Source organism: Zonotrichia albicollis, chromosome 2, assembly GCF_047830755.1.
Source record: "Zonotrichia albicollis isolate bZonAlb1 chromosome 2, bZonAlb1.hap1, whole genome shotgun sequence".
Classification (NCBI taxonomy): Eukaryota; Metazoa; Chordata; class Aves; order Passeriformes; family Passerellidae; genus Zonotrichia; species Zonotrichia albicollis.
Window position 1 is genome coordinate 67,349,818 of NC_133820.1, and position 26,917 is coordinate 67,376,734.

Genomic DNA, 26,917 nt, shown 5'->3' on the forward strand with positions numbered 1-26,917 from the left:
GTTTCCAAAATAATAGATAAGACTTCTTCTTTCCTATAATTTCTAGTGTTTGCTTACTATAGCAAGTGATTTTTAAATTTTTTTTAGGTTTTCTTAAAACAGTCATGTTCTGCACTTGAAAAGTACTTTGAGTAAAAAAATTTAGCCACGGAACATCTGGCAAATTTCTGCCAACTCAAACTTTGAGTTTTTAATCCTGGGACTTAGAAAGTATAAGAATGAGAAGAGCCAGAACTTGCCACAGTGTTTGGGAAAGGCATTTAACTTATTTCCTGCATCTATAGCAGACAGAAATTTCAAGTATTGATGTTATTTCAATCACGTCTGCAGAGTAACTGAAAACACACTTTCTTTAGAGCTAGAAAAAAAATGCAAATGAAAATTTAGGAACTCAGGTATTTTTTTATAGTTAAGGCATTTCTCTTCCTACCTGACATTTTAGAGATTCCTTTCGTTCTATTCCTATCCACTGAAATCATGCTGTTAAGATTGTTTATAGTCTTTTTTCCATTTTTCCTCCCTCTGAAGAACATCAACATCCACTTTTCAAGCTTTTGAGCTCTATGATCCTGTCCTTTGCTGTTTAGTCCATCCCTTTTTAACCAATCAATCCACAGATAAAAGCTTGGAAAGATTTCATCTTTTATCTAACCTCTACTATACTACCATGAGGCTTACAGCATCAACCCAAGAGTAGAGGGGGGAAAAAAAGTATTATAGCAGCCTAAAAACTCATACAGAAGGAGAGAAATTGTTTCCTCTATCTACAAGCAGGAGAGGAACAGTTGTGTCTCTTGTAAAGGAAACTGAAACTATTTCAAAAAGGGAAGAGGAGCATTTCAAATGCACAAGAAAAAAGAAGTCTGGAATTTTATTCTGAGCTTCCTTTTCCCTTTTTAAGCAATTACACAATCAACTTTTACTTGTAATTTGTATAGATTTCATATGTATTATGCTAACAAGTTTCCTGACATTGTGGAGCCTTTAACTGCCTCTGCAAAAATTGCAAGGGATTAGGCTGGCTAGATAAAAATACTATGTTCATCCTAAGTTTTATAACGCTCATTTGAAGACTTGCCTGTCACACCAACACAAAATAGGAACTTTTCAGTGCCATAACAGCTTCACTCTATCTTCACAGGTGGAGACCACCACTGCACTTTAAGATGGCAGTGAGCCACTTCTCAGAAGCAGTCCTAGAGTGACTTTGGGGTGGCTGAGCAGGCAGCCCCAAAAGACAGCTGAGAAGGTCAAAATACCCAGCCCTGCTCCTCTATATCTATTTTTCCAGACTTATGGAGATGAAACTAATGAAGTCTCTTAATGGATCCTTTTGCTTGGCTGGAATCTAATCTAAAAATACAAATTTTTAATGTCAGTATTTTTGTCACATTCAGTAGCCACTGTAATTACCTCAAGATTATATTTAATAGAGGGCTCTCCACCCCAGGGCTTCAAACTACAGAAATCAAGACAGTCTCACATCATCCCAGTGTGGAAGTGAATGAGCTCTTATGTGGAGGGAAGCTTGAGGACCAAGCCATAGAAAACTGCCAGGATTGGAACAGAAGATCTGTGGCACAGCCAAAAAGATTCCTGGCTCTCAGCCCTGCTTCTCAACCATAACAAATTCCTTCCAGCACACGTTCAAAGAGAAACTCCAGTAAATAGACCCAAAAAAAAAGCTAAAATCCATTAAAATAACTAGATAAATAACAATACTTAGTCAAAGAAAATATTATCCTGCCAGGGCTTGTCTTCCCTGCACCAGACAGCACAAGTTCTTCCGCATAAAACTGCTTAACCCAAGTGAGAACAAATGCCTGTACTATGACAGAGGTGTGCCTCTAAAAGCAGTGACAGTAGTTATTGAATAATGGTCTTACACAGACCATTTTGTGCACCTGACAACCCTCATTTAACAGTGCATACTCTGGCCTTGGAAACACTGTAAGAATTTATTACAATGCTATTGATTTTGAAGCTGCTTTATCTCCCCCCTCTAAAGAACTTTCAGTATTAGCATGGACACAGACCGAATGCAGTACATTAGACAAGTTCAAATGCATTTCACCACAACTTTGTTTTAATTCCAGCTCTGAAGGTGAGGAACCAGAGGAACATACAACACTGGTCAGCACAACTCCAAAAGCTTGGAAAGCCTTCAAATACTTGTTTTATTTCAGTGAAATGGTTTTTGCCACTCAACTTGGGCTTCTTTAAGGGATTTTTTAATTTAAGGGATCCTGCCCCCTGTGTCCTAAATGACAGCAAGTAATCAACTCTGTAGCACCTTGGGGAGGAAGGAGGACTGTCCTACAGCCACTCTCCTAGGACACTGCTAAGGTTATAAGCACTTTTCCTTCTCCTTGAGGTGGAGCAGGCTTGCCACATAAATCCAAAATTGCTTAAATAGGTATCTAAACTCAGAGAAGCAGAGTTATGTGGTAACTGCCCAAAGCAGTACAAAAAACTTGCTCACTGCTGAAGTGAGAGATGATTTCAAACATCTCATCTGTTCCTGGCTTTAAGGAGCCCATTCTTACTCTGCCTTTGGTGCCCTTTCAGGAGCCACAGGAAGCCTGTTGATGGAAAGGCAGGCTTTGCTCATATAGCACTAGCAGCAAATGACAGGTCCTAACTCATTCCCATCTCTGATGCAGAAAGGCAGACAGACTCACATGTGCATTTCCCTGCAGCAATAGCACTGTTTCCTTTGGAGACAAAAAACCCTCAGTGTACAAGGCCCGCCCTGCAGCTGCTTCCTCCTGCCCACCCCCTCCTTCCCATCCTAAAGGAAAATAGCCTGTGGTGAAGGAGTATAAGCAAGGACATTACTCTGTCAATTCTTCTTCCATAACTGTTAAGCTCCTCTAAAATTTAAGGGGTTGGGGGCTACTGAAGTGTTTTCTGAACCTGTCAGCACAAAGGCCAACATCTTAAAACATGATCCAACAAAAGGAGAGAGCAAAATGAGGCTTCCCCCATGCTCGGGCTGGAGCCTGGCCAGAAGGGAAGCCAGTCCTGACTCCCAGCTGCTCCCACTGCACTAACACAGGTTCTTCAGCTTGGACAAGCTCACAGAAATTAAAACACTGCTTGGTTACAATCAGCTGCATCTAAATTAAGCAAGTGGATATACAATTCACCTTTGCCATTCACACTTTTACGCTAAAAGACTCAGCCTGCCTGCTCAGTGGTAACTCTCCTTGCTGAAACAAGAAGGGAAGGAAAAACCTGCCAATTCAGGGGTTTCTCATTTTCATCTGCAGGTGGAGAAAGCCTGCAGCTGAATGCTGCTTCTGCACATACACAAACATCACTTAAGGTCATCAATTAGCACAAAGTACATGCACTGTACTGCACCAGAAGGGTTCAGGGGCAACAGAGTCCTAATGGCAACACAACCATACAAATAAAGCCCTAAAATAGGCTCTGAGTAGTATCCATGCTTGTAACAGGAGCAACAACTAGGAGCCACAGCAAGGCAGGAGCTCTGACAGACAGAGAATAGGATGCACCCTGACCACTACTTTAAAGCACATTTACAGTGGTAAAACAGACCAGACATTCCCCCCTGCCTCTGCACACCCACACCTTCATCAAAACACCAAAATAAGTTCTAACCAGTGAGATACACACTCATTGCCATTAGTTTCTCTCCCTAAACATGAATTATTGCTTGAGGCTTTGACCTGTGACACCACATTTCTGTACTGCAGGGATTTTCATTCCAGTAACTGAGCCTGCTCCACAGAATCTTCATGTGCAAACAAAGTTGGAGCAGTAAAACTGAGCAGAGCTCCTGTGACCTGACGCAGAACATTTGCAGGAAAACCCTTCTTTTACCACGCAAGGTTGCCAGGAACAGAAACAAAATTTACTGTGTGATGACTGCTTTTGTGAGAAAAGCCAGGAAAGCCTTTATGCTAAGGTACATGTTAAGTGGGACATGAAAGACTCTGCCAAGCTCACATTTTCATTTTCGACTGACTTGGAAGTCCCATATGCACTATGCTTTACATTTAAGCATGGATTTCAATAGTCAAAAAGGTTTCTTGTGGTTATAAGCCTATTGAAGTTAAACTGCTTGATTTCACCTCAAAATCAAGGTGAAAATGTTTCACAGAAGATTACAAAGAAAACTTGAAATAAAATAAGCAAGACCCACTTTTGCATGTTTCTGAATTTCATCTGATATACCTTACGCTAAGAAACTGTGCCAAAATCCTGCGAAGCGCTATTATTTACTCTCCTTCACAGTAGACTAGAAAGGTTTTGCCCAGAGCCTTGCTTAGGTGCAGCTGATTAAAATGCAGTTCAAAAGAACCATACCACCCAGCCAGATATAAAGAGATTTGTTATTCTAAGACTTAGAAATGGACTGGGTTTGATGCCAGAAGTGAGTCTATCCAAGTTGTTGTTCAATAAATGAGTCTGTCTAAACTGAGATTTATCTCATATCTGCCCCTAAAGGCAGTAAGAGTTGCTTTTTTTTAATATTTATTTAACAGTGCAATTAGTTACAACATGTTTTTGTTTCAATTATTAGTGAATAATGGGAGTATTTTGTGCATATGTGGTAACTGTCCCCCTTGAAATAACCAGAACCAATTGCACAGTACACTATACACGTTTTGTTGTATTAATTCTGTGCTTACATATTCAAGAAAATGTTCCTGTATCACAACATTTCAAAAAACCACTGGAGTAAATTTTTTTTTAATAAAAGAGCCACCTTTCTGGTTAGAAATAAAGCTTGGGGTGTGCCTTCTAATATGAAACAAGTAAAAAAAAATCTCTCCTCCCACTGCAACGCATCTCAGTCCTGTGAATATCCAAGAGTAACCCTCTCTTTTTCAGTAATTATTTGGTGCAATTATTTAATTACCTATCAATGTTACTTTGTCCCTCTGGAGGTTTGTAAGGGTGTATTGGGGGAATTTAGACAGAACCACTCAGCTGACTTCTGGTGATTAATCTAGTGTTCTCTATTACAAGCAAAGCTATTAACAAAAGGCACAACGTTAGTTCAATCCTATATAAAATCTCACAATTACTGCTGTTGACAAAGAAAAATAGGAACTTAAGGGCATGAGAGTTTAGACACTGTAAAGTCTCATCATAACTGAACAGGAAGTTTTCCAGACCCCAGCAATACTGACAAAGGACCTCTCAGGGGGCATGGAAAGAGTTAAGAAGCAGCTGCTGCACTCTCCAAGCTGCATCTGCAAGGTACAGCAGAGCCAGGGGAAGGCAAACAAACCAAACTGAAACCATTCTTGGGCGCCCAGCCTCTCCTTCCTGTGATGTCACGCTACAAATCGCCCGGGCGCACTGCTCTGCTCTCCACAAGGAGCTGGGCTGGCAGGAGCTGCCGAGGGCCGCAGGAACAAACACGCTCTGGAATTCGGTCTCTGCCCCGGCAGGCAGCTCCCTCCCGCTCCTGCCTCCCGCCCCATGGGGCCAGCCCGCGAGCCGACAAACTTGTTGCATGGAAAGAAGGGAGAGGGGGAAATGCAAGCGCCAACACTCCGCAGCGCCCAGGAAATCGTTTCCTAAAGCACACTCTCCCAGTGAATTCGGATGGATGAGGCTTCCCAGCACAACCTGCAGCCAAGAGTGAGGCAGAAAGTCCTACAATGGCTTCATTGAATCGAGGTGGGAAATGGAACTAAGCAAGCTTTGGGGTGATCTCATCTGCCACAAATGATGCGTTTTCTGACTTTTGTAGACTGGCTATGTGATTACAAATAGCACTCGGCAGAGAAGAGAGACTTCCTGGTGATTTCTGCTGGAGATGTACTCCCCTGCCACAGAGCTCACCTTCCTTCCCTGAAGCTTCCCAGCATAACAAACTTGCCAAAGCACACCGTTCAAATACATCTGACCTGCAAGTTCTTCTGGAATTTCAAAAAAAGTTGCAATAAAAATACCAGAGAAGACGCCAAATCACAGGAATTTTTAACATTCCATTATAATGGTAAGCTCTAATTGTTCCACTGAGGACTCCTTTAAATATACTCTGTACGGGTGTATCTTTAGCATGGTGTTTGTTCTCGGCCTCATAGCGAACTGTGTAGCCATCTACATTTTCACTTGTACTTTAAAAGTGCGAAACGAGACTACAACTTACATGCTTAATTTAGCCATATCAGATCTGCTTTTCGTGTTTACATTACCCTTCAGGATTTATTACTTTGTAACCAGAAACTGGCCGTTTGGAGACATTCTCTGCAAGATTTCCGTCGCCCTCTTTTACACGAATATGTACGGGAGCATCTTGTTTCTGACTTGCATCAGCGTGGATCGCTTTCTAGCCATAGTGCACCCCTTCCGATCCAAGACCCTGCGGACCAAACGGAACGCCAAGATTGTCTGCGCTGCAGTGTGGATAACCGTGCTGGCAGGCAGCACACCAGCAAGCTTCTTCCAGTCCACAAACCGCCGCAACAACACGGAGCAAAGGACGTGCTTTGAAAACTTTTCAGAGGACACGTGGAAAACCTACCTGTCCCGGATTGTTATCTTCATTGAAACGGTTGGGTTTTTCATCCCGCTCATCCTGAACGTGACCTGCTCCACCATGGTCCTACGGACCCTGAACAAACCGCTTACGCTAAGCCGGAATAAAGTAAGCAAGAAAAAGGTACTCAAAATGATTTTTGTCCATTTGGTGATATTCTGCTTCTGCTTTGTGCCTTATAACATTACCTTAATACTCTACTCCCTTATGAGAACACAGACCTGGGTCAATTGCTCAGTGGTGACTGCAGTCAGGACTATGTACCCCATAACTCTGTGCATCGCTGTTTCAAACTGCTGTTTTGACCCCATTGTCTATTACTTCACATCAGATACCATTCAAAATTCCATAAAAAAGAACCGGTCCACCAGACCACGGGATGTCAGATTCTCTGAAAGGCCAGTTTCAGAAAGCTTCATTCAACACAGCCTTCAGACCATAAAAATGAAAATATTTGACAGTGACTCTACAATATAAACTATATTAAAAGACTATTGGGACTAAACTGGAATTAGAAGCCTGCACAAATCTTCAGCTGTGGACATATATTAACATATGTAAAGGCTGTGCTTCCTTCACATCTGAAAAGTTTATTACAAGGCTGTAAAAGTGTAAAGCATAATAGCACACAGAAAAAGTATTTTAAAAATCTATGTCAAAGGTTTGTTCTGACATATTGTATGTTAGAAATGAACTTTTGAGTTTAGAGGTTAACCAAAGTCCAAGGGTTGTTTCTCAAGTCAAACACAAATAAAAAAGTAGGTTGTTTTCCTTCCTGAAGTTAAAACAGTTGCTCAATTTAATAATGATATCAGTTTCCAAGTTGCTGAGGACGGGGGTGAAGCTACCTGCTCCACACTGCAGGAAAATTGCCCCATATTGTCATATCACTTCAGCTACTGTGTCTTCCCCAGTTTCCTCTTGCCCCTCTTACTCCACTCCCCTACTGTCTTTTTCCCTGCACTTTCCTACTTAGGGACCATTATGTTCACAGGAGGCTTCAATCAGTGAGTTACAAGAACTTTGTTTCTCCCAGGTTTATCTGATAAAAATACATGCTCTCTCCACAAGCCTGGCCCCCATAAAGCAATTATGTCTCCTGGTAGTTCAGAGCATTTGGAAATGTCTCAGACAAACTGGTTTTTCCTCTCACAAGCCTGTGTGATTAAAACAAAGTAATTTGTGATTACTGAAGTTAATGCTCTGGGTACAGTACCACTTGATTAAACTCTTTTGTGAAGAGTTCTTAAACTAAGCATGACTTTTGAGGAAAATAACATCCTTGAGTAAGTTAATTTGATCTCAAAGTACAGCTTCTTGGTAAAATAAGACCTTTTCTAACTAGAAATATACATGTGCATCAAGTTGATTATTTCTTCCAGGAAACTATTTGGTGTCCCATAAAGAAATTCAAGATGCTGTAATTTTGGAGTTCAACTTCCTCTCAATTTTTGTGTCCTAAAAATCATTAGAACATGAGCATTTAATATTTCAAATGCTACTTTCTTCAAACTTTAAAAAGTATAAAGTACTCGGGGCTATGTGCTGGCAAAATTAATCAATACACTTGGAAAAGTCAGCAACACGTAAAAGGAGAAATCTACATATATTACCGTCACAAACAGGAACACATAGACAAAATTGCTTTAAAACATCCTGCTATATATGTTTCCAAGCTACTAGAACACTGTGTACATTTTCCTCAGAATTAATTTAACATCACTGTAAAATAAAATAAAATTTAAAAGGTAAAATAAGTGTTGTTTTTTCTTCCCTAAAAACAATGGAGAATAAGAACTGAGTCTCAACAAATTTGCACTTAAGATTTAGGGCAGTCAATTGCAACACACATACAGCACTGAGAAATTTTTGCACCAGGGCTGTATGCAGAGGAGTGAATCAATGTAGGAAAAAATGCATATTGAGCCATCAAACTATATGATATGTTGTTATCTGAATGAGTCTACTTCCCTATGCAAAGCTTCTGTTTAGCTGTTATAAATCAACCATACATTGCCTCCTACTACTGGGAAAGCGAGTTACTCAATGGCTGCTAGGAGCTAGTGCTGATTGAATTTTAAATTTAGCAGTATTTTCAATCTTTTTCCACATAATTTATGAAAGGAAAATTCATATAGAATGGGCTTAAGCTACAAAGACAGCATAGATATAAATGCCTGCATGAATCTGAAATAAACAATTATCTTTGTTGGGAATCCTAAACTCTACTTATACATATCCAAATTCAAAAAAGTGCGTGTAACTCTTGGCATGAGTTACTCTGTTTTCCATATGCTGCTGACAAATCCAAAGTCCAAAACCAGATATGCATCTCTGAAGTCTCAATGACTCTCTCTCTCTAAAGGGTGTGTTTAATATTAGACTCCCTCCAAGAAGTGAGAGACAAAAGCCCCTAATGTCACTGCTGGGCTGCATTTCCAGGGTACTACTCCCCTCATAGCTGTTACTCAGTTGAGTGACAACTTGTTCAGCAACACCCCCTCAGCAACAGCCCTTACAGCAGTGAGCACCCCAGGCCTCACCCTGACAGACAGAACCTACTCTTTCTGAGATGAAAAATCTGCAGGGGAAAAATAAAAACCCATCGCTGACTTAAAAGCAGAACAAGCAGACAAAGCCACATCCATGAGTACTTCCCTTTTAAACCAAACTTTCCTTGGCATATTACCTCAAGTAGTCTGCAGAAGCACAGACAGCAGCTCTGCTTTGCACTCGCTCTCCAGGCCAGCAGCTTCTGGTTTTTGAAAGAGCACAGTGCAACACAGTACAGCAGCTTTCTGATCAGTTAATAGCTCAATGTCCAGAAGCTGAGGAAACTCTGTATTTTTTATTATTAAACATTTTCACTTTTTCACGGGAGAGGAAAAAAAAAAACACACAACATATATCCTAACAAAAACCCAACACAGTTAAAAAGCATCATCTGCAATGCTGAGAATCAGACCATGACTTGAAAAATTCCTGATCTGACTGATTCAGAAGAGGGGGAGTAAAACTGTACCTCCCACAACAAGGTGATATCAAGACAGGGTACCAGATATTCAGGACTGGATGGGGTTTTTTCTGCCTTTTCTGGTTCTGCAACAAAATTATCCTGGAGAGCTGTGGATGGAGCAATTCCTCAACAGATGCACTCCCTCTCTCTGCTCTTGACTTTGATACCAACTCTTTTGTCTCTCTGGTAAGGTCTCATGACAAAATTTAAATGTAAAATCTAGATAAGAAGTTACATTCCGAAGTCATGCCAAGACATTTCAAAGAAAAAAAGGCTTACATTGTCAGAGCTCCTGAGGATCTGAATGTGTTGCAACCAGTACTTCCTAAAAGTGCATTATTTTTACTCATATGCCTACCCAGGGAGAGCTAGGAGTTCAGTTTTAGGATAAAAACTTGAAAAACTGTTCTTTGTAGTGTGGTTTTTTCATCTACAGAGTGCAGAAAATGCACACTTCCTATAAAAATAAAAGCAGGGCAAATTTAATTGATTCCAAGCAAGTTTTAGATCTAAAGGCAGGTAAATACTGATAACTAGTTCATTAACCAGCAGTTTCAAAAGACAAGGAAAAAATATTTGCTATAAATACCTTAAACTTACTTCAACATATCATTACTTCAACATCAAAATCAGAAGATGTCCTATTTTATACTTTCTGTATTCAGCTTGAAGTTTTAATTTTTTAATTGCCAGGTGATTTTTTTCACCTCAGCATGCAAATATTTTACATTTGAAGAAATACCAGTACCAAGTCAAAGATGTCTTTATATTTTTTAAAGTGTGTAAAAAACCTCTATAGAAAATACTTCAGGCAGGTAATCCTTAAATGAAATCAACCTCCAAGCTTTTGTTTCTTAAGGAAGGAACCTCAGTCACAGAATTGCAAAAATTGAAAAAGAGCTCTTGAGACTAGGTAAAAGATAAGGATAGCTGATCAGACCCCAAACATGCAGCTAATCTACAGTCCTGACTCCAACAGCAGACAAGGCTGGATGCCTGGGGAACAAGATAACAGCAGGAGAAGCACACAAGGCTTTCTCAAGTGCTGTCCCACTTCATCAGTCATATGTCAGGATTTTCTGGGTCAGACATATTTGTGTGTTCAGGAGAAATTTTTCTCCTGTGAGCTTGTTCTGTCTTCCTGTAAATGTGTGTAAACGTTCACAGTAGCAAAAAGTTCACATTGTGTGTGTGCATAACTAAAAACAAAACTAAGAAACCCAAACATCCTTTAGTTTCAAATCTACTGGTTTCATAAATGCCCCTCTCATTTCTTTGGAAAGAGGCAGGGAGCACTAGACTGTCATTCAATCTTTCCATATCACTTCTGATCCAACAGTCTTCCATCATCTCTTGCAAATGAGAAAGAAATTTTCACTTGCAATTTCAAGAACCATCACAACCAAAGATGAGATTTCTAGAATTACACTAAGAACTCAGGTAAAATTAGAGAACCCAGTGAGGTTCACTTTGCAACTGGTAATTTTGAAAATCCCACCTGAGCACAGTATTCTCTAGCTTTATTTATTCTCTCAAGTTATTTTCTAAGAGTTTTACCCACGAAAACCAATTTGTTCATACTTTTCCAGCAGTAAATGTAATATTACAAGGTTCTTGCATCTAGGCAGACCTGTGAATCTTGACAAGTTCCCTTTTTTACCAGACTATCATCATTTAGACCTCAGGGTTTCTGACTTTTGAGCACCACTGACAAAATTAAACATGATACATTTCAAAAGCTAAGGCAAAATGTAAATCAGAATGATTCTAAATCTAGAAGACAAAAATGCCTGGGCTGCATTTGTTATCCAATTACCATAATATTGAAAACATTGTATAAACACAACTATCACTGCATTAGCACATTTAATCTATAGAGTTCATTCAAGAGGAGCCAAGTTCAGGAAGCCAAGCCTGCAAAGTCTAACACTTTTGCAAGAAATTGTATGGAGAAGTTTTGCTTTTACAATTCTGGTTTGATACTGCAGCCTTTCACATTTATCACCTCACCGCCATCCAGTTCCTGTCAAACAGCTGCTTGTAAAAGCAAGCCCAGCTCTTCCCGTAAGACAACCAAACTTACTACAAAATTAAAACAAACAAAAAGAACTCTTCACACATTTTCCGGTCTTTTATAAAACCTATCACATTGTTAGAGAACTAAAAATTCCAGAGCTGAGAATTCAGATTTTAAATAATTCTTTTTTTCTACTTAAGAAGCAGCCTGCCCACTCTAGTTCTATCAGAACTAAAAGCTGTCCAGCATAAGAAGGGGGAAATTTTCTGTAATTTGAACCTGAGGATCAAACCACAAGCAACAGCAAAGGAAGGCCACTAGAAAGAAGTTCTTTTATGATGAGATAAAAAGAATATTTTTGCACACACACAGTTTTAATATTTCCCCTAACTCTATCTTTTTTAAACAGTGAGTTCCTGCCTTAAAGAACAAAATTCTTAAATAACAATGCTAGCAACAGGAGGCACCCAAAATTAATGCAACCATCTTGTGAATAATATTATCTCTACCTCACATGAAAACAACATTGGCTAGGTTAACTCTGCTTTTCAGAAGAATTCTGCAAATCCCAATGCTTTACGAAAGGAAGTCAATTGGAAAATTTTATTAAGTACATAGCAAAACATGGACAAAAATGAGAATAGTGAAGCAGTGAAGCAAGTACCAAAATATCTACCTTTTCAGCCTAACAAAAAATGTTTCATTAATGAAATCAAATCCAAAAACTGCTGGTCTACCTAAGTTATTTCACACTTCTTACGTGTGAAAGAAAGTTTACCACATATACTGCATGCTATTGTATTTCACACACTCCCCTGGGCAGCAAATGAAAAAAAAAAAAAAAATCAGTACAGACTGGTGTCCAGATAAGATCTGTGAGTTCCTCCTGGCTGCTGGAAGGTGCAGCAGGCGCGCAGAGAGAGTGCCAAGCACGGGCTCTGCCGTGGGCAGGGTGGCTCCCCAAGGGAAAGCACAGGCTGCTGGCAGTCCAGGAAGGAGCCTGAGCCAAGCCCAGACCAGGCAGAGTCTCCATGGGTGAGCCTGCAGCCTCTGCTCAGGAGAACACCAAGGATGCAGCTGCAGAGGCTCCACACTCGGCTGGACCACGGGCACCTTCCAGCCTGCACCTACCTCATTCTGACAGGCAAAGCCACCCCAAAGGAAAAGCTTCCAGCAAACCTAGAGGGATTACCTTTCTGGAGGGTGCTGAACACTATGCCTGCTCAACAGATGTGAACAGGGGCATCCACATCCCCCACAAGCGCTTTTTGTTACTGGAAAGTTACTGTAAGATAGTGACACAAACACATAACTGAAGTAATATATATTTATACAGTATAAAAGCAGGCACAAAAGCACTTATTTGGCCTACAAAAAAGCATCTAAAACCCCATGCTTTTATGCACGCAATAACTTAGTGCAGCAAGAAAAGAAACAAAAACATCTTCCAATAATATATAATTTGACAGTTTCACACGATACTAGTATCACCTTAAGAGCTTGAAAATTGAGCACACAGCTGGAAAAAAAAACCCAAACCTCCATATTAGAATGTCTCTTTGGCACCCACTTTGCATAATTTTACCTTCCATAGAAAAGTTAGCAAGAGTGAGTCAAATGACACAGCAGTAAGGAAAGAAATAGTAATAAAAGGTTGTGACAACTATTCAGGACTTTGGCTCAGATAAAATAAGCCAGACGAAAACAAAACCAAAACCAACCTAACAACAAAATCCCAAAAATCAAACCAAAACTTCATTTTAATAATTTTACCTATTTCACTACAGAAATTCCTAAAACTACAAAGTTGGAGAGCATAGTGCCATCCAAGGAAGGTGCAACAGGGATACAAGTCACAGAACTTAACCCGAGCTTTACTTACTTTTGTATTTAAGGTGACAGTTACATCAAATTTGCCACAAGTCAGCAAGATTTTACAAAACTGAAGAACTGCCAAGATACCTCCCTGAATTCTAATACATTTTTCCCTCATGGACAACCTTTAAACATTCCTGCACAGTATTTACAATGCAGATATAGCAGTGTTGCAGGATGAAAAGTTCAAACTACCTAGAAACATAGTAGGACTAAAATCAAATTCCTACAGCTGAAATATGACCACCAAAACATTGAATAGTATTAAAATAAACTTTAAAAATTTTTTTTAAAACCTCAACAACTTGAAAAGCAAGCATTCCCAGAAAACTATTGCACTATTCCTTGTTCCTTTTAATCAGCCAACCTTAAGAAAAACAGACTAAAGAAAAGTCTACCGTGCTAATGCAGACATTTCTGTGACTAAATCTGTACTTAGTACCAGTGTACAGACAAGATATCTTTATGGGGCACCAAGAGAGCTGGCAGCTCCACCGAGCACAGCCTGTAAGTCCCAGCTCCCTGTCACAGCTGTAAATCTATAACCAGAGCAATCCTGACACAGCCTGGGTACATGACCTCCACGTGAAAACACAGCAATTACAGGCAAGATACAGCACAAGCAGCCACCTAAAGCAAACCTAGGCATAATTACACAACCACCTCTTGCTAATCTCCCTTTCATGCTTTAAGGAAGGGGGAAACACAGTTAAGAAAAGTAGAATTAAGCATATGACTTAGGAAGGAGGAAACACAGCTTTGAAAAGTAGAATTAAGCATATGACTTGCTAACTTGCTAAAGTAGAATTAAACATATGACTCCTAACCTTAACAGACAAAACTATAAATCTAGTTTAGGTTTGTCACTGAGGCAGATGACAGTGGAAAGTGAATAATCCCACTGTAAAATACCTGTTTAAAATAAATAGAATGAACTGCTTCCTGGAAGTACAGATCTGTCTCAAGTGCAGAGAAAACCTATATATCTAAGTTATAGAAGTAGGATTCATATTCTCTTAACTAGAGAAACTCTATACCTTAAAGCAGCAGGAAAAAAACTTAACATTCTTAATCAAGAATGGCATCTAAATGTCACAGAATGAAAACTCTGCATAGCTGCTGTGTCTTGGGTAATCCCTTTGGTCGTGTTTGTACTTGAAGCAAGAGCATCTTAAGGGTTGGGCTGACTTGGTATACCTACAACAGCTAAATCTGTTAACACTGCTAAGATAACCAAAATCCTTCAGTCCTAGTGAGTGCTTTATGCACTTTGTGAGTGCCTACCACGAAGTGAACACACTGTCAACACAGACAAAAGCAGGAAACACAGGACCTCAGCTTTAAATGTTCTGGCTCCTCTTCCAGTAGCCTGGAGGATTTGCTCAAATGACAACACCCAAGCATGAATAACAGCTTGAGTCATCCTCACGATAAACAGGAGTGGCAGGGAAGATTTTCAAAGTGATGGGAGAGACAGTGAAGACTATAATTTGCTATTCTTCCTGATTTTTCAATTTGCCTTCAGCTGTTAAGGCAGATAAAAATTTCAACTCTCAGAAAGCACAGCATGGTTTTCATTAAAGGAAAGTCTTAAGGAGTACTAGAAAGGCAAGCATTTATTAAAGAGTGAGTGTGTGTGTGTATATATATACACATATATATAGCCAAAAGAAAAAAGCATATAAACATTCATATATTTCTATTACATCATGTGCTATTTTCACCAATACCCAAAAAGCAATCATCTTACAGACTCCTAAAACTGTGCCCTGTATGATAAAGGCAAAACCATAGAAGGTTTTCCAGCCACAGCTGTGACAACTGAAATGTCATAGCCTTAAAAAAATTTAGAGCACATTCAGCAGAGTCAGTATGAGCCTTTGGCACTATCACGCCGAGGAGCAGTGGTGGTCGTGACCTCTCTCATCCCACATGCTTCTGGAACACACTCATGATGCAAGCAGAAATATATTTAGTATGTACAGACAGAAAACCTCAAATATGTTCTCAGTTCCTTTCTGAGGGTTAAAGCTGCATACTCCTAATGTAACTTTGTCAAAAGGAGCATGGTGAGCACATGCCAAGCCATCCTTTGGTGACCCTTAGCATGTTTTGTTCCCTGCAAGAAAAACCCTGGAAAATTTCATATTACAAATCATTGCCCATTGCAACTTCCAAGCTGAGACAATATGTGCCTAAAATCCAGAAACCCACAAGACATGAGTGATGTCTGCATGAGCAATCTGATGCCTGTATCTTTACACTGGTGAAGCTCCCTTGCTGGATTGCATCCCGCCAGTGAGCACACTTACAGATGATGTCCTTCTGGACATGCTCAGCACTTTTTGTGTGCCTAAGGTTGTTGTCCCCCATTCCAGTATCTAAGGAAAGGCAAACATCAGCAGGCATGGAAGGAGCGTGCCTGACATGGAGCAGCTTTCCCAAGAGAAGGCAGGTGCTGCGCAGAAGCGGGCACGAGTCCCGCAGCCCAGAGGGAAGGCAGCCCAGGAACGCGTGACTCACCTGCCAGCGCTGGAGTCACTCGTGGCTGAACCCGCCGCTGCATCTGGGCTTGGCAGCACAGCAAGCCACAGCCTGTCCTCGGGCCTCGTGGGCAAGTGGCAAAGCACAGCCTGCACCCACACAACTACACATCCTCCACTGCTAATCCACACTGGCAGCTGAAAATAGTCCCTGAGCTGCATCATGCCCCACATCTTGCCTAGGCATTGTCCCGAGAAGAGCTGACAAATGCCAGAACAGGCCAGGGAATATGTTACCAAGCAAACACCCCTGATGACTGTGGGGCAATACTTGAGCCCAAACTATTGTCCCTTTGAGGCCAGTAGTACAAACTCAGCCCCAAATACCCAGCCCTTGCTGCCTGGCCTTACTTGGCTGCCTATCAGAAGATTTTAGATTCATTGTTTTAACACAACATCAAACCACTTACCCAGCAACCTAATATATCAAATGTTAACAGTGTGACCATTCCTACTTCCTGATTTAAAAGGAATGGCTTAAGATGTCAAAATGAAAGACGGTTTTAAACTGCATGTAGACACCTACCTTCAGAGAAGCTGTAGGACTTCAGGCACACCTAACAGAAATCCCTACTGAGAAGGAGTCAACCCACAAGAAAATGTATTAACTCCCCTTTCTAGCTCAATTCCTCCTTACGAGGAGCACAGAAACCTAATTTGAAATTGTACATCCAAGGAAACAGGTACTAAACACTTGAGAACGGTGAACTCCACAATAACTGTGTCCTTGTACAAGGACCAGGAGGTTGCATAGCTAAGCCTGTACTACTCCAAAGTACTAAGAAGCACTTGCTGACCTGTAACTGCTCACAGCTTTACCATGACCTGGATTTGTCTAACGCTTTTTATGCAAATCTTAAACATATTATTTAATTTTTTTTCCTTAATGCATGATCAAAGTACGTCTGCTGTTATTCCAGCTCAGCAAGTTCACCATATTAATGCAATAATATATTCCTTGGGAATACATGGTTTTGAGCACGAAGGCACTCTGCTGCAGTGAGCTGCACAATTTAAAACCAACAGAAATCTTTGGTGTGGGATGAGGTATTTGAGTATAAACACTGACTACACAGTTAGATGACAAACACTTACTGCAAACATCGAGTTATTTTAAATCAACGCTGCGTGATAAAACAATACTGTAGATTTCATTGCAAATGTTGAATTGACAATAGAAACCACCAAAAAGAAGCTACACAAAGAGAAGCATTATGGAGCACGGTTTAAGCAATGCTAGATGAAAGACATTATAAATAAAGCCAAGCACACTTGTCTACTTCTACTCATATTTCAACCATTAAGAGAAGTAACTTCATGAAGCCGTGTTTTTCTTGCATCAGTCATTAAAACTCCAAAACATACTACAATTCCAAATCACAACATATATCAATACTGGTGTTCCTCCCTCCTTATAAAAATTAAAACACTAATTAGGACAGCACATATTAAAAAGCAGTACAACCAAAGAAGGCTACAGTGTCAAAAGCTGCAGTGCAATGCACTGCTTTAGTTTCCCATCTGTTTGTTGCTCACACAAAAACAAACATGAAAAACACAGCTGAAGTTACCAGACCAAAGCAGGCTGGGAATCAAATTCCCTTTAGCCTGCCACAATGAACCCCCACTTTCTGTTCTGAGCTGCTGGAGGGTTGCAGGTGGTGATGCAGCTGACCCTCACCCCTGTTAACAACAAGGGCTACCACACTCAAACTTCTCAAACTCCAGTCCTACGAGAAATACCACTTGGAATACTCCTGGTGCTCACATGGAGGAGCTTACAAGTTAACAGAACACTATGGTCTGTAGAGCTAACCAGGAAAGCGTGGAGAGCTTCTGTCTCTAACTTGCTTTACCTTCACACAAGGCTGAGGTTGGCCTGCAGCTCCAGTGCAGAAGAACAAGACCCTTTCACTACCCCAACACTGCACATGTGAAAGGGCATTTGCAAGGAGCACATTCTCTAAGCAGCAGCATGAAAAGCACAGGACCTTACTTGTACCTCCTCATTCAGAGCATGTGAGCAGAATGGAAGCGGAGAGGCAGGGAAATACAGCTGGATTGCTCTTCAGATACAACAAACATACTCCACAGGCATCTACTTCCTTGAACAGCAAAACCAAAAACACCCCACAGGTATTTCACTCAAAATGGACTGAAAACTGAGAGACTTTGTGTTTGATTTGTTTGCCTGAAAACCTGTTCTTCCTTGTTTATTCCTAACAAACTGCAGCAAACAGCAACAATTATTGGAATATGAATCCACACCGCAACAAACAATACTTCAGTCAAAGATGTGACATGGCAGTTGACAGGGCTTTCTGCAAGGGAAGTTCAGATATTCTGGAATTTGTTCACATAACCTTCATTTGAGATATTCAAAAGAATTACTTTTTTGGGTGGCCACAAGGGAGGTCAAATTGATAGAATTATGGAAAAGGCTGAGCATGAACTCCCAGGCTGGTAGGTAACAAACTATCCCTTTCAGAGGAAACAGATTTTAACTGTGGAAGGGTTTAAATCATATTTCTATAAGTATGATAAAAATGAAACAAAGACTATTCAGCATTTTGAGTCTAAAGTAATTTCAGTTCCCTTTAAAGTTACGAAATCAAAACAGCGCTCAAAATACTGTAAATGAGCACAAATTCAAAGTAAAGAATATTGTAAAGTGTATTTCTATTTTGCAAATAAAAATTATGCAGCATTATTAATATATTGTAACCTGATCTCTATATAATCTTCATCTGGAAGCATCATAACCTCACTGGTAAATATTTGAGTGGTTAAATAGGACTTCTCTCAGGGTTTGATAAAGATTTAAGAAAGGAACTACTTTCCACATGATTTAGTCAGTATGGATTTGCCCCTTTTAAAAATCAAGAATTATTGGGAAGAACCTTTAACTGGTTTCCACCCTTTATTTTGTCTAGCTATGCTTTTTTTGTTGTTGTTAAAAGAAAGGATGACCTAGAAAAGTTTCATTTCCTTCCTAAAGCACAGATGACTAAATCAGCTAGCTATGTAAAAACCATAAACATATTCACAATGAGTAGCTAAGGAGTAATATATTATCTTCAGAAAACAGTAAAAAACAGAATCTTTTACATTCACTTGATGCAGCTTCCCAAGTCAGGTAAAGGTCAGATGCATTTGAGACTGTTTTCCCTGAGAAATTAAACAAGGCATTTTTCCTCACAAAAGCTCAGTGACAAGCAAAACTGCAATAAATTCAAGCTATTTGGTATTAAATTGCTCAATCTTTTTAAATCTCTCATCAAAGCCTTCCTTTTTAAAGCAGTCAAGAGAATGAGCAAGAACTGAAGCAGACAAGCCTTGTAATGAAATGCACTACCTGGGAGGGTGGAGGACACAAGAACTTAAAAATAGACAGAAAGTAAGTGGGGAAATCAAAGTTGGATTAAGCCAATATTTGTAAATAAATGTTTCTCAGAAGTTTCTATTCTTATTTACTAAGCAAGATTTTTTGGGGATTTTTTGCAGAAGCTTTACTCATTCCATGCTTTTCTTCTTCATTTAAACAGTTTCTTGGAGAGGGAAACAATTTTAAAAAACCTCAAAAAACAAAACCACTCTCTAACCATATGTGGACACTTGAACTTTCTTGAGATTCCGTCTTTCTTGGACTGTTTACAATTAACCCAAAGAAACCACTTATGGTGAAACATTCTTTAGGAGTAAGAAGAAGGCATCTGGCTTTTCTCTACTCCTTTATGAAGTGTTTGGAGGTTCAGAGGTATTTACTGGTATGAACTACACTTCCCTAATTGCCTGCCCATTCTCGAGGGAATTGCTAATTAAGCAGACACTTGCAAACCTTGTACACCATTGCATGGAGGCAATACCCAGATAAGGAACTGCAGAAGAAAACAGTAAACCATTATTTTGTTCACCAGTTAAACCTTTCTAGGATACCTCAACAGCATCCTGAGTCAGCCATCTAAGTATTTTCTCCTGCTTCACTCCACATCCTTCTCTGGCACTAGGTGAAAAATCAGCCACCCCAAACCAGTACCAAATGCTCCTCTAGAAACTCAAGGAGAGAGAGTCAAAACATTAAAACACATTCAAGCAAAGCACTCAAAAAAAACTCTGGAATAATCCTGTGCTTGTTGATGACATTATCATTTGTTTCACAAAAGCCTGCAATGCCCATAATTTTTGAAAACAAAACTCTCTGGATTTTTCAGCCTGAAAGTCCAGGTCTAAATTAGATTATCCTGCATTCCTTGTTTGACTTATTGGGTAAAAACTGGTGGATTTGGTGTACTGCTGATCAGCAAGCTGGCTTCAAACTGCTTTGTAGAAGGTAGCAGGAGCCACTTCTTGTTGTAGAGAGTCAAACCCAGCTATATCTTTTGTCCTCTTAAGGTTACAATTCCTAAACACCTTTTGCTTGCAAGTTTCCTGAAATAGTGTCTGTCTCTTAAAATACCCCTTCCTCTCCAGAACTAAAAGATATGGGATTGGTTCTAAAATGGTTTCCTTTATGTCTGGTCAAAATTACCAGCCTCTATAGTCTCCTGCTTTGTGGCATAAACAGCCTATTTCTGGTTTATAAGTAACGAACAATGAAAAGAAACAAATGTTTGATTTACTGAAATACAGCCTAAAAACACAACCCAACCTTCCAGCATTTTATTTTAATGGCATCCAAAAATACCAAAGTGACTGGAATGCAAAGGACAATGCAAAACAATATTTTAAGTACTATTAGCAAATACATCAGATGCCCAAAACAGAGGCCCTACTGCCAAGTAGGAAAACCAACTGGATAAAAATTAACTTTCAAATAAAAACATTGAATTTATTGCTGACTTTGGTACTAAATAGTACCCTTATGATTTTTGCCAGACTAGTAAAATGATGCTGGCTTACAGTCATGTAAATCAGCAGACCTGTGTTGACTTCTTCCTCAGATATGCTCCCTTTTTCTAAAACCAGAAGACATGACAAAACGAATCCTGTTTTGCTCTTTTAATTTATTTTTCTAGAACCAAATCTCAGCAAGACCACAACTATTCTATAGAGTAGGGTGTGAAGTCTTTTTTCCTAGGCAAGCACACTACACAAGGGCAAATTCTTCTTTAAAGTGTTACTTACAGATTGCCAAGCGAGAGACTCCATAATTCGATGTTCACAGTGCTCTAGATGCTTTATCATTTCCCGTGTTAGGTTGGGTTCTGCTCTAATAAAGCTTTCAATCACCTTGTAGAAGTCAAAAGCTTTTAAATCAAATACATTGAGAATCCATGGGAAAGACAAATCTGTTTCAGCACTGGTACTGTCACCTTGTGAAGCATTTCCTGAAGAGAAAACAGACTAAAATTATCACATATTCTACATTCTTCCACTTTTCATGTTTTTTCCTTTTTGTATTTATTGAATCATTGCTAGCTCAGACATTTCAGTGAGTCACTTTTTGTGTATTGGGCGGGTTTTTGCTATTTATATTAGAATAGATAGCAATAACTACCAATAAGTAACAATGCCATTAAGGACTTTAGATTTAACTTACTGCCATATGTAGCCATGACAACCTCAACAGCACATGCCAGAAGAGATGTGTGGAAGATGTTATCATTCAGAAGTTTGCTGAAGAGAAAGGAAGTTATTAGTACCCTGACCCAAGACTTCAAATAGCAGACTTCAATAACAAGTTAGGGGCAAGTACCTGAAATTTTGCACCGAGAGGCGCTCTTCCTCCTGAAATAAATAAATCAAACTTGTGAATATTCTTAGTCATTCCAGAGGCACTGCCAGTACTGAGACAGCAGCACTAAACTTACCGACTTCAGCATGGACTCCATTACTCTGTAATAGAGACGCACTCCAAGCTTGTACCTCTGTTAGAATGAGACATTCAGGAATATTACAAGGAGTTTTGACAGACTACAACAGCAAGACTCTTGTGTTTTAACAATCCAGAACATTCCAGTTTTTGACAGAGCCACTATAAACAAGTTACTGTCCCCAGTTCCACTGGCCAGTAACACTGGAGAGGCCACAAGGGCTCCTAAGGTGTGCGACTACCCCAGCCACGTGAAGACTCAACCAAGTGTAGCAACCTGAATTGTGTTCACACAGGATAAAAAAGGATTGTGTTCAAACAGGATAAAAAAGCAGGGCTGACAGACAGGAAGGAGATTGTCGAGTACAAACTTGGTTGGGTTTATTTTCTAAAATTCTTGTTGAAAGCACAGCTGCTCTCCTGACTTTATAAGGAAGTGAGTCACCTTTGGCAGTTTTAGGCCAAGTTAACCTAATGAATGCAAATATATGTTTCACTTAATGTATTTTGCCCAAAAAAACTTTCCATTCTTCAGTAAAGTACTTCCAACATATTCTCACCCAATTACTATTGCTCCTTACATATTAAGAGGAATTTCTTACATGCTATCTTTACAGTGCTTCCTCAATTTGAAAAGAATACTGTTACTTTTTACCTTTACTGATCTACACTGAATGAGGAGAGTCAGTAAGTCAAGTCTCATACCAGCTAGTGCTATCAGAGCTCAAGTGAGTGTATTCAACCCAAATACTTACCTGTGAGCCAATTTCAGCCCATCCCTGTCCAACTGCTTCAGCAAATTTCTTTCTGAAGATGTGTTCAAAACTTTCCACTCTTTTCAGGATACTATCCTTAGGGTTCACTGTGCAATTCTAAAATAGTACAGGAAACAAATCAGGGGAAGGAAAGACAAAGAAGAGACATTTTACTTCAAAAACATTTCAATCATTTAAATGATTAAAAGTCCTGCTTCCCTTTGTAACACCTTTCAATATAAGGTCATCAGCATAAATAAAAATGAGGTATTTAAAAGAGTGCTGTATATCTTTTTCTCTTTTGTTTCCCTTCCATACCCCCTTGGTTTTCCATTCAATACACACATAAAAGAATTTTAATATGCTGCTCAGTAACTGAAGTATTTAAGCACTTCAAAGGTTCCAATACACAACAGTTAGAGAGAAGTGCTTTCTAAAATGACTGATGACATTTAAACCAGCCCAAATAAAATGTACTTTTTCAAAAATATGTGCATCTGATCTACAGGTGTCTGTTTAGCTTGAGTGGTAATTCCAAGAATCCTACACAAATCATCTCTGTAGTCACTTACATTGAAGTACTTGATGAGAGTATCTGATGGTTTATCAGTTGCTGAGTTTAAAATCATAATCAACTGCTGAATGTTATTCATTGCCGCTCTGGAAAAACACAATAAAATGCATAATAAGCATTAAGGTTGGCAGCTTCCAGAAAATTAACAGCAAATCCACACACCAAAAAATTATGACTCCTTTTCTCACTCGAGTTATCAAACAAACTGTTTGAGGAAATCTACTGTGGTAACAACTATGAATTCTAACAAGGCAATTTATCTAATTACTTACACATGGATTGTGATAATTTTAATAACCAAAAGAATGGCTTAACACCTAAGAAATAGCTTGACTCTTCTGCGGTATTGTTACTTCCTGAATTCTTCATTGCTGTTTTTGATTTTCAGTAGAATTTTGTGTATTTGCGGTTTAACATAGTTAAACAATTTAACACAGTTTAGCTTTTAGTTAAGGAAAAAAAATCCAGGAGTTACAGAAGTGATTCCCTGTAAGGATCTTGGCAGCTTCCTTTGGACCTGACATAACCAATCAGCTGGCTGGTTTTGAATATTAACACTCAGTTAAACCACTTAAGAGAGCTGAATACACCCTGTGAAATCACGTTTAAAGATGAACAAGCCCCGGGAAAAGTTCTCTTGCTTCCAGCCTTTGAACAGGTGATGGGACAGTGGCTGGGCCATGCCCCACTCTGCTGCTGCTGAGTTCCAATCACAGCTGGAGGGCCAGGCTGGCTCTGCTCAGCTTCACGTGGAGCCAAGCCAGGCCCTGCTCTGGCCATGAGCTGCCCAGCCATCCTGCTGGCACCACAGAAAAGAGAACAGAGGCAGTCCTGCAGCCCCATGGCTGGAATTGAGCGTGGCAGGGGCTGGAAAACAGCCATGCAGCCAGAGCAGCCACCACCAGCAGAGAGCACATCACCATCCACGAGCCCAGGCAAGATGTTAACTCTCTCACAGATGAAACTTGCATGCATCAATCCTCTCTCAAGTGACAGAAAAAGGAAAGGGTGAAGAGAAAACAACATGGAAACACCAAGGTCAGTGAAGGAGTCGTCAAATCCCAGATGGGAGGAGAATGAGGAGATGCCTCAGTCTTGGGCTGAAATTGTCTTATAAGGCTATGGTGAAGATATAATTGATACACCAGACTTTTTATCCCTCCCCCGTAACTCATGGAATGCATGGGGATAATGTAGCATTCTAACCACAGCCATGAGCACCCAAGCAAATGCTGAAGTAGCTGTGTTCCAATGAGAAACTTGAACCCAGAGAGATTAAAAAGATGAGAAACCTCGCCCCAGGATAGAAGAAGAAAACCTCTGTTCCCAGAGATAAAAGAGGAGAACTTTTTGTTTCTATACTAGAACAGCTCATCCTTAAAACTGTACCCCAACAAGCTGAAATGCCCCATGATGGCGGCTGTGGGAAGACTACCAAACCATGGGAGGGACTTCAAGATTGCAGATTTTCCAGGTGACTGCTATTTGTGAAAATTAAAACCACAAGAAAACTATTTCTTGTGGAAAAGTCTCCATAGCATGGCAAGAGAGACTTCTCCCCCTAAGTGAACTGAAAAAAAATAAGACTATTTTAAAGGTGGCAAACTGACTGAAAGTTCTGGGTTTTGTCTCTACATAGTTAGTGGGAAACCAAAGAAGAGTTGGGGGGAGAAGTGTTCTGAAGGTTTAAGGAGATTTATTCTAATTTTTTGTTGTTGTTGTTGTATTAATAAAGTTTTCTGTATATCCTTTAGAGTTTTAAGCCTGCTTTGCTCTCCTCCTAATTGTTACCTCACAGCACTTAGAAAATGAGCAAATAGTTCTAGTGGGTGCACTGGTGTTTGGCCAGCCCACCACAGTTTGTCTATTTCAAACCTCTGTATCATTCAACCTCAATCTGCTTGGTTCATATCATCAGTCAAGTAACTGCAAACCCAGCAAAAATATGTTCAGTCATTGCAACATAATGCATTTTTCTTTAATCTACTTTTTACCAAGTATTGGTAAAAATCACTTCTGCCACAATTCTCCTAATGATAAGGAAAAGCATAAGAACACTGGAAAAACATAAAATGTAAACCATACAACCCAGTTTCATTATGCTCATAACCAGTACTTACACTCTTTTTATAAAATAATTTCTACATAAATGACCAGATACAAATCCACTGATAAAAATCATTAGATTCTCTGTTTCAGGGGGCTTTAAAGCAGAGCCCATAAGTCTATGTTCAAAAATATGATACTGTTAGGTAACTCAAAGAAATAGGCATAGGCCTTTTAGCATACACTATAGAGGGTTCTGATTAATCAGGGAGAGTGAAGGATTCATTTTCCACTCTGAGATGGTGATCAAACCTTTGCTGCCATCTACTGACACTTCTGTGGCTTCATGAAAAATTTACTACAGCCCAAATTCAGTGCTGGTGAATAGGCCTTCACATGATTTGCCTTAAATAGCATCAGTTTTGGAAAAATTAGAGCAAAGCCCAAGTGAGAATGGAAAGAATCTAAACATCACTAGACTTTCTCTCAAGAACAAAGTTGGTTTAGAACATTTTGAATTTTTAGCAATGCAGAAACTTCATACTCCAGGACTTTTCTAATATCAAGAACTTTAAGGAAGCATCTTTGACATCTTTATATCTACTATAAATAAAAAGTATCAGTGATCAGAACTACAGTATAGTTTATGGGGAAAAAAACAACAAAACCAAGGCCACATTTCCTTAAAAATTAAAAAAAAGACTATGCTAAAGATAAATATTTTTAGCTATGTGTCGTGGGGTGACAGCCTTTATCCCAATATATATTAAACAAAAGAGCACATTCAAGAGAAAAACTCATACCGAACAGGAGTCTGTGGAAGTATAATATTGATTTCCTCATCTGCATTGTTTTTTAGTGGTGTTCTCTCCAACTGTGAGCTACAGAAATGGAAAACAAACTTATCAAAGACTAATACAATTCAAAAGGCAATGTTTTCTATAAAGACTTAATCTGAAGAGAAAAATGTGTAACATATTCTTAGAATATGTAGATGCCCAATTACTTGAGTTGTTTAAATTCCCAAGTAGATGCTTTGAGCAGTATGTTGGAATAGACAAGCTCTAAAGTCTCCTTCCAAACTTTTCTTCTTTTCTAGAATTCCATTTACATACAGCTTAATTTATATGTAGAGATGGTATTAGTTGCATTTTAATCCCATTTTAAAGTTCATGTATTTTCATAGCATAAATAAATTCAGACTCACATGGTGAGCTCACATTAAATTATAGAGATGTTGAATTGTCAGCAATTGCAAGCATATAAGTGTAGGACTGAAAAATAAATTAAATCAAACAGTCATAGAATGGTTTGGGTTGGAAGGGGACCTTTGAAGGTCATCTGGTCCCATCCACCTTCAATGACCAAGGACATCTTCAGCTTAATGGGAGTCCTCAGAGCCCTGTCCAGCCCAACCTTGCATGTTCCCAGGATGGGGCATCCACCACCCAAACCATTCAGGGCCAGCTGGCTCAGAGCCATAACACCACCTCTGGCACATCTAATCAGCTAGTATGCCATGCCTCCTCCTCATGATTCCTCAGCTTCCCCTCAATGAAAAGGGCCTTGCACAGAGTAAGTGTTAGAGCAGAGCTTCCAAATCAGGCAGTCACAGTCATATGTTCCTTAATTATTTAAGTGATGATGTAAAGCAAGGCTGATGATGCCAGAAATTCCTTATCTGAACTACAAAATTAGTAGGTCAACAGGATAGAGAGATCTCCATTTATAACACAAGGGGGCAGAGAGCAAC

The 26,917-nt window shown here is 39.6% G+C and overlaps 2 protein-coding genes across 2 annotated transcripts in view; one reads left to right on the forward strand and one right to left on the reverse strand.

Moving 5' to 3' along the window:
• The window catches only part of RB1 (RB transcriptional corepressor 1), a 76,585-nt gene that overhangs the window by 26,581 nt on the left and 23,087 nt on the right, over nucleotides 1-26,917 (reverse strand). Inside the window, exons 11-17 of the mRNA XM_005482383.2 lie at nucleotides 25,968-26,045; nucleotides 23,117-23,204; nucleotides 22,545-22,661; nucleotides 21,788-21,844; nucleotides 21,673-21,704; nucleotides 21,517-21,593; nucleotides 21,102-21,304 (exon numbers count right to left, since the gene is read on the reverse strand). Coding sequence (XP_005482440.2) covers nucleotides 21,102-21,304; nucleotides 21,517-21,593; nucleotides 21,673-21,704; nucleotides 21,788-21,844; nucleotides 22,545-22,661; nucleotides 23,117-23,204; nucleotides 25,968-26,045 — 652 coding nt within the window. The remainder of the gene's footprint in view (nucleotides 1-21,101; nucleotides 21,305-21,516; nucleotides 21,594-21,672; nucleotides 21,705-21,787; nucleotides 21,845-22,544; nucleotides 22,662-23,116; nucleotides 23,205-25,967; nucleotides 26,046-26,917) is intronic.
• Nucleotides 5,297-8,719, forward strand: LPAR6 (lysophosphatidic acid receptor 6). The gene is made up of 2 exons (XM_074535434.1): nucleotides 5,297-5,661; nucleotides 5,758-8,719. Exon 2 carries the CDS (start codon nucleotides 5,981-5,983, stop codon nucleotides 7,001-7,003), a length of 1,023 nt encoding a protein of 340 aa, XP_074391535.1. The 5' UTR covers nucleotides 5,297-5,661; nucleotides 5,758-5,980; the 3' UTR covers nucleotides 7,004-8,719.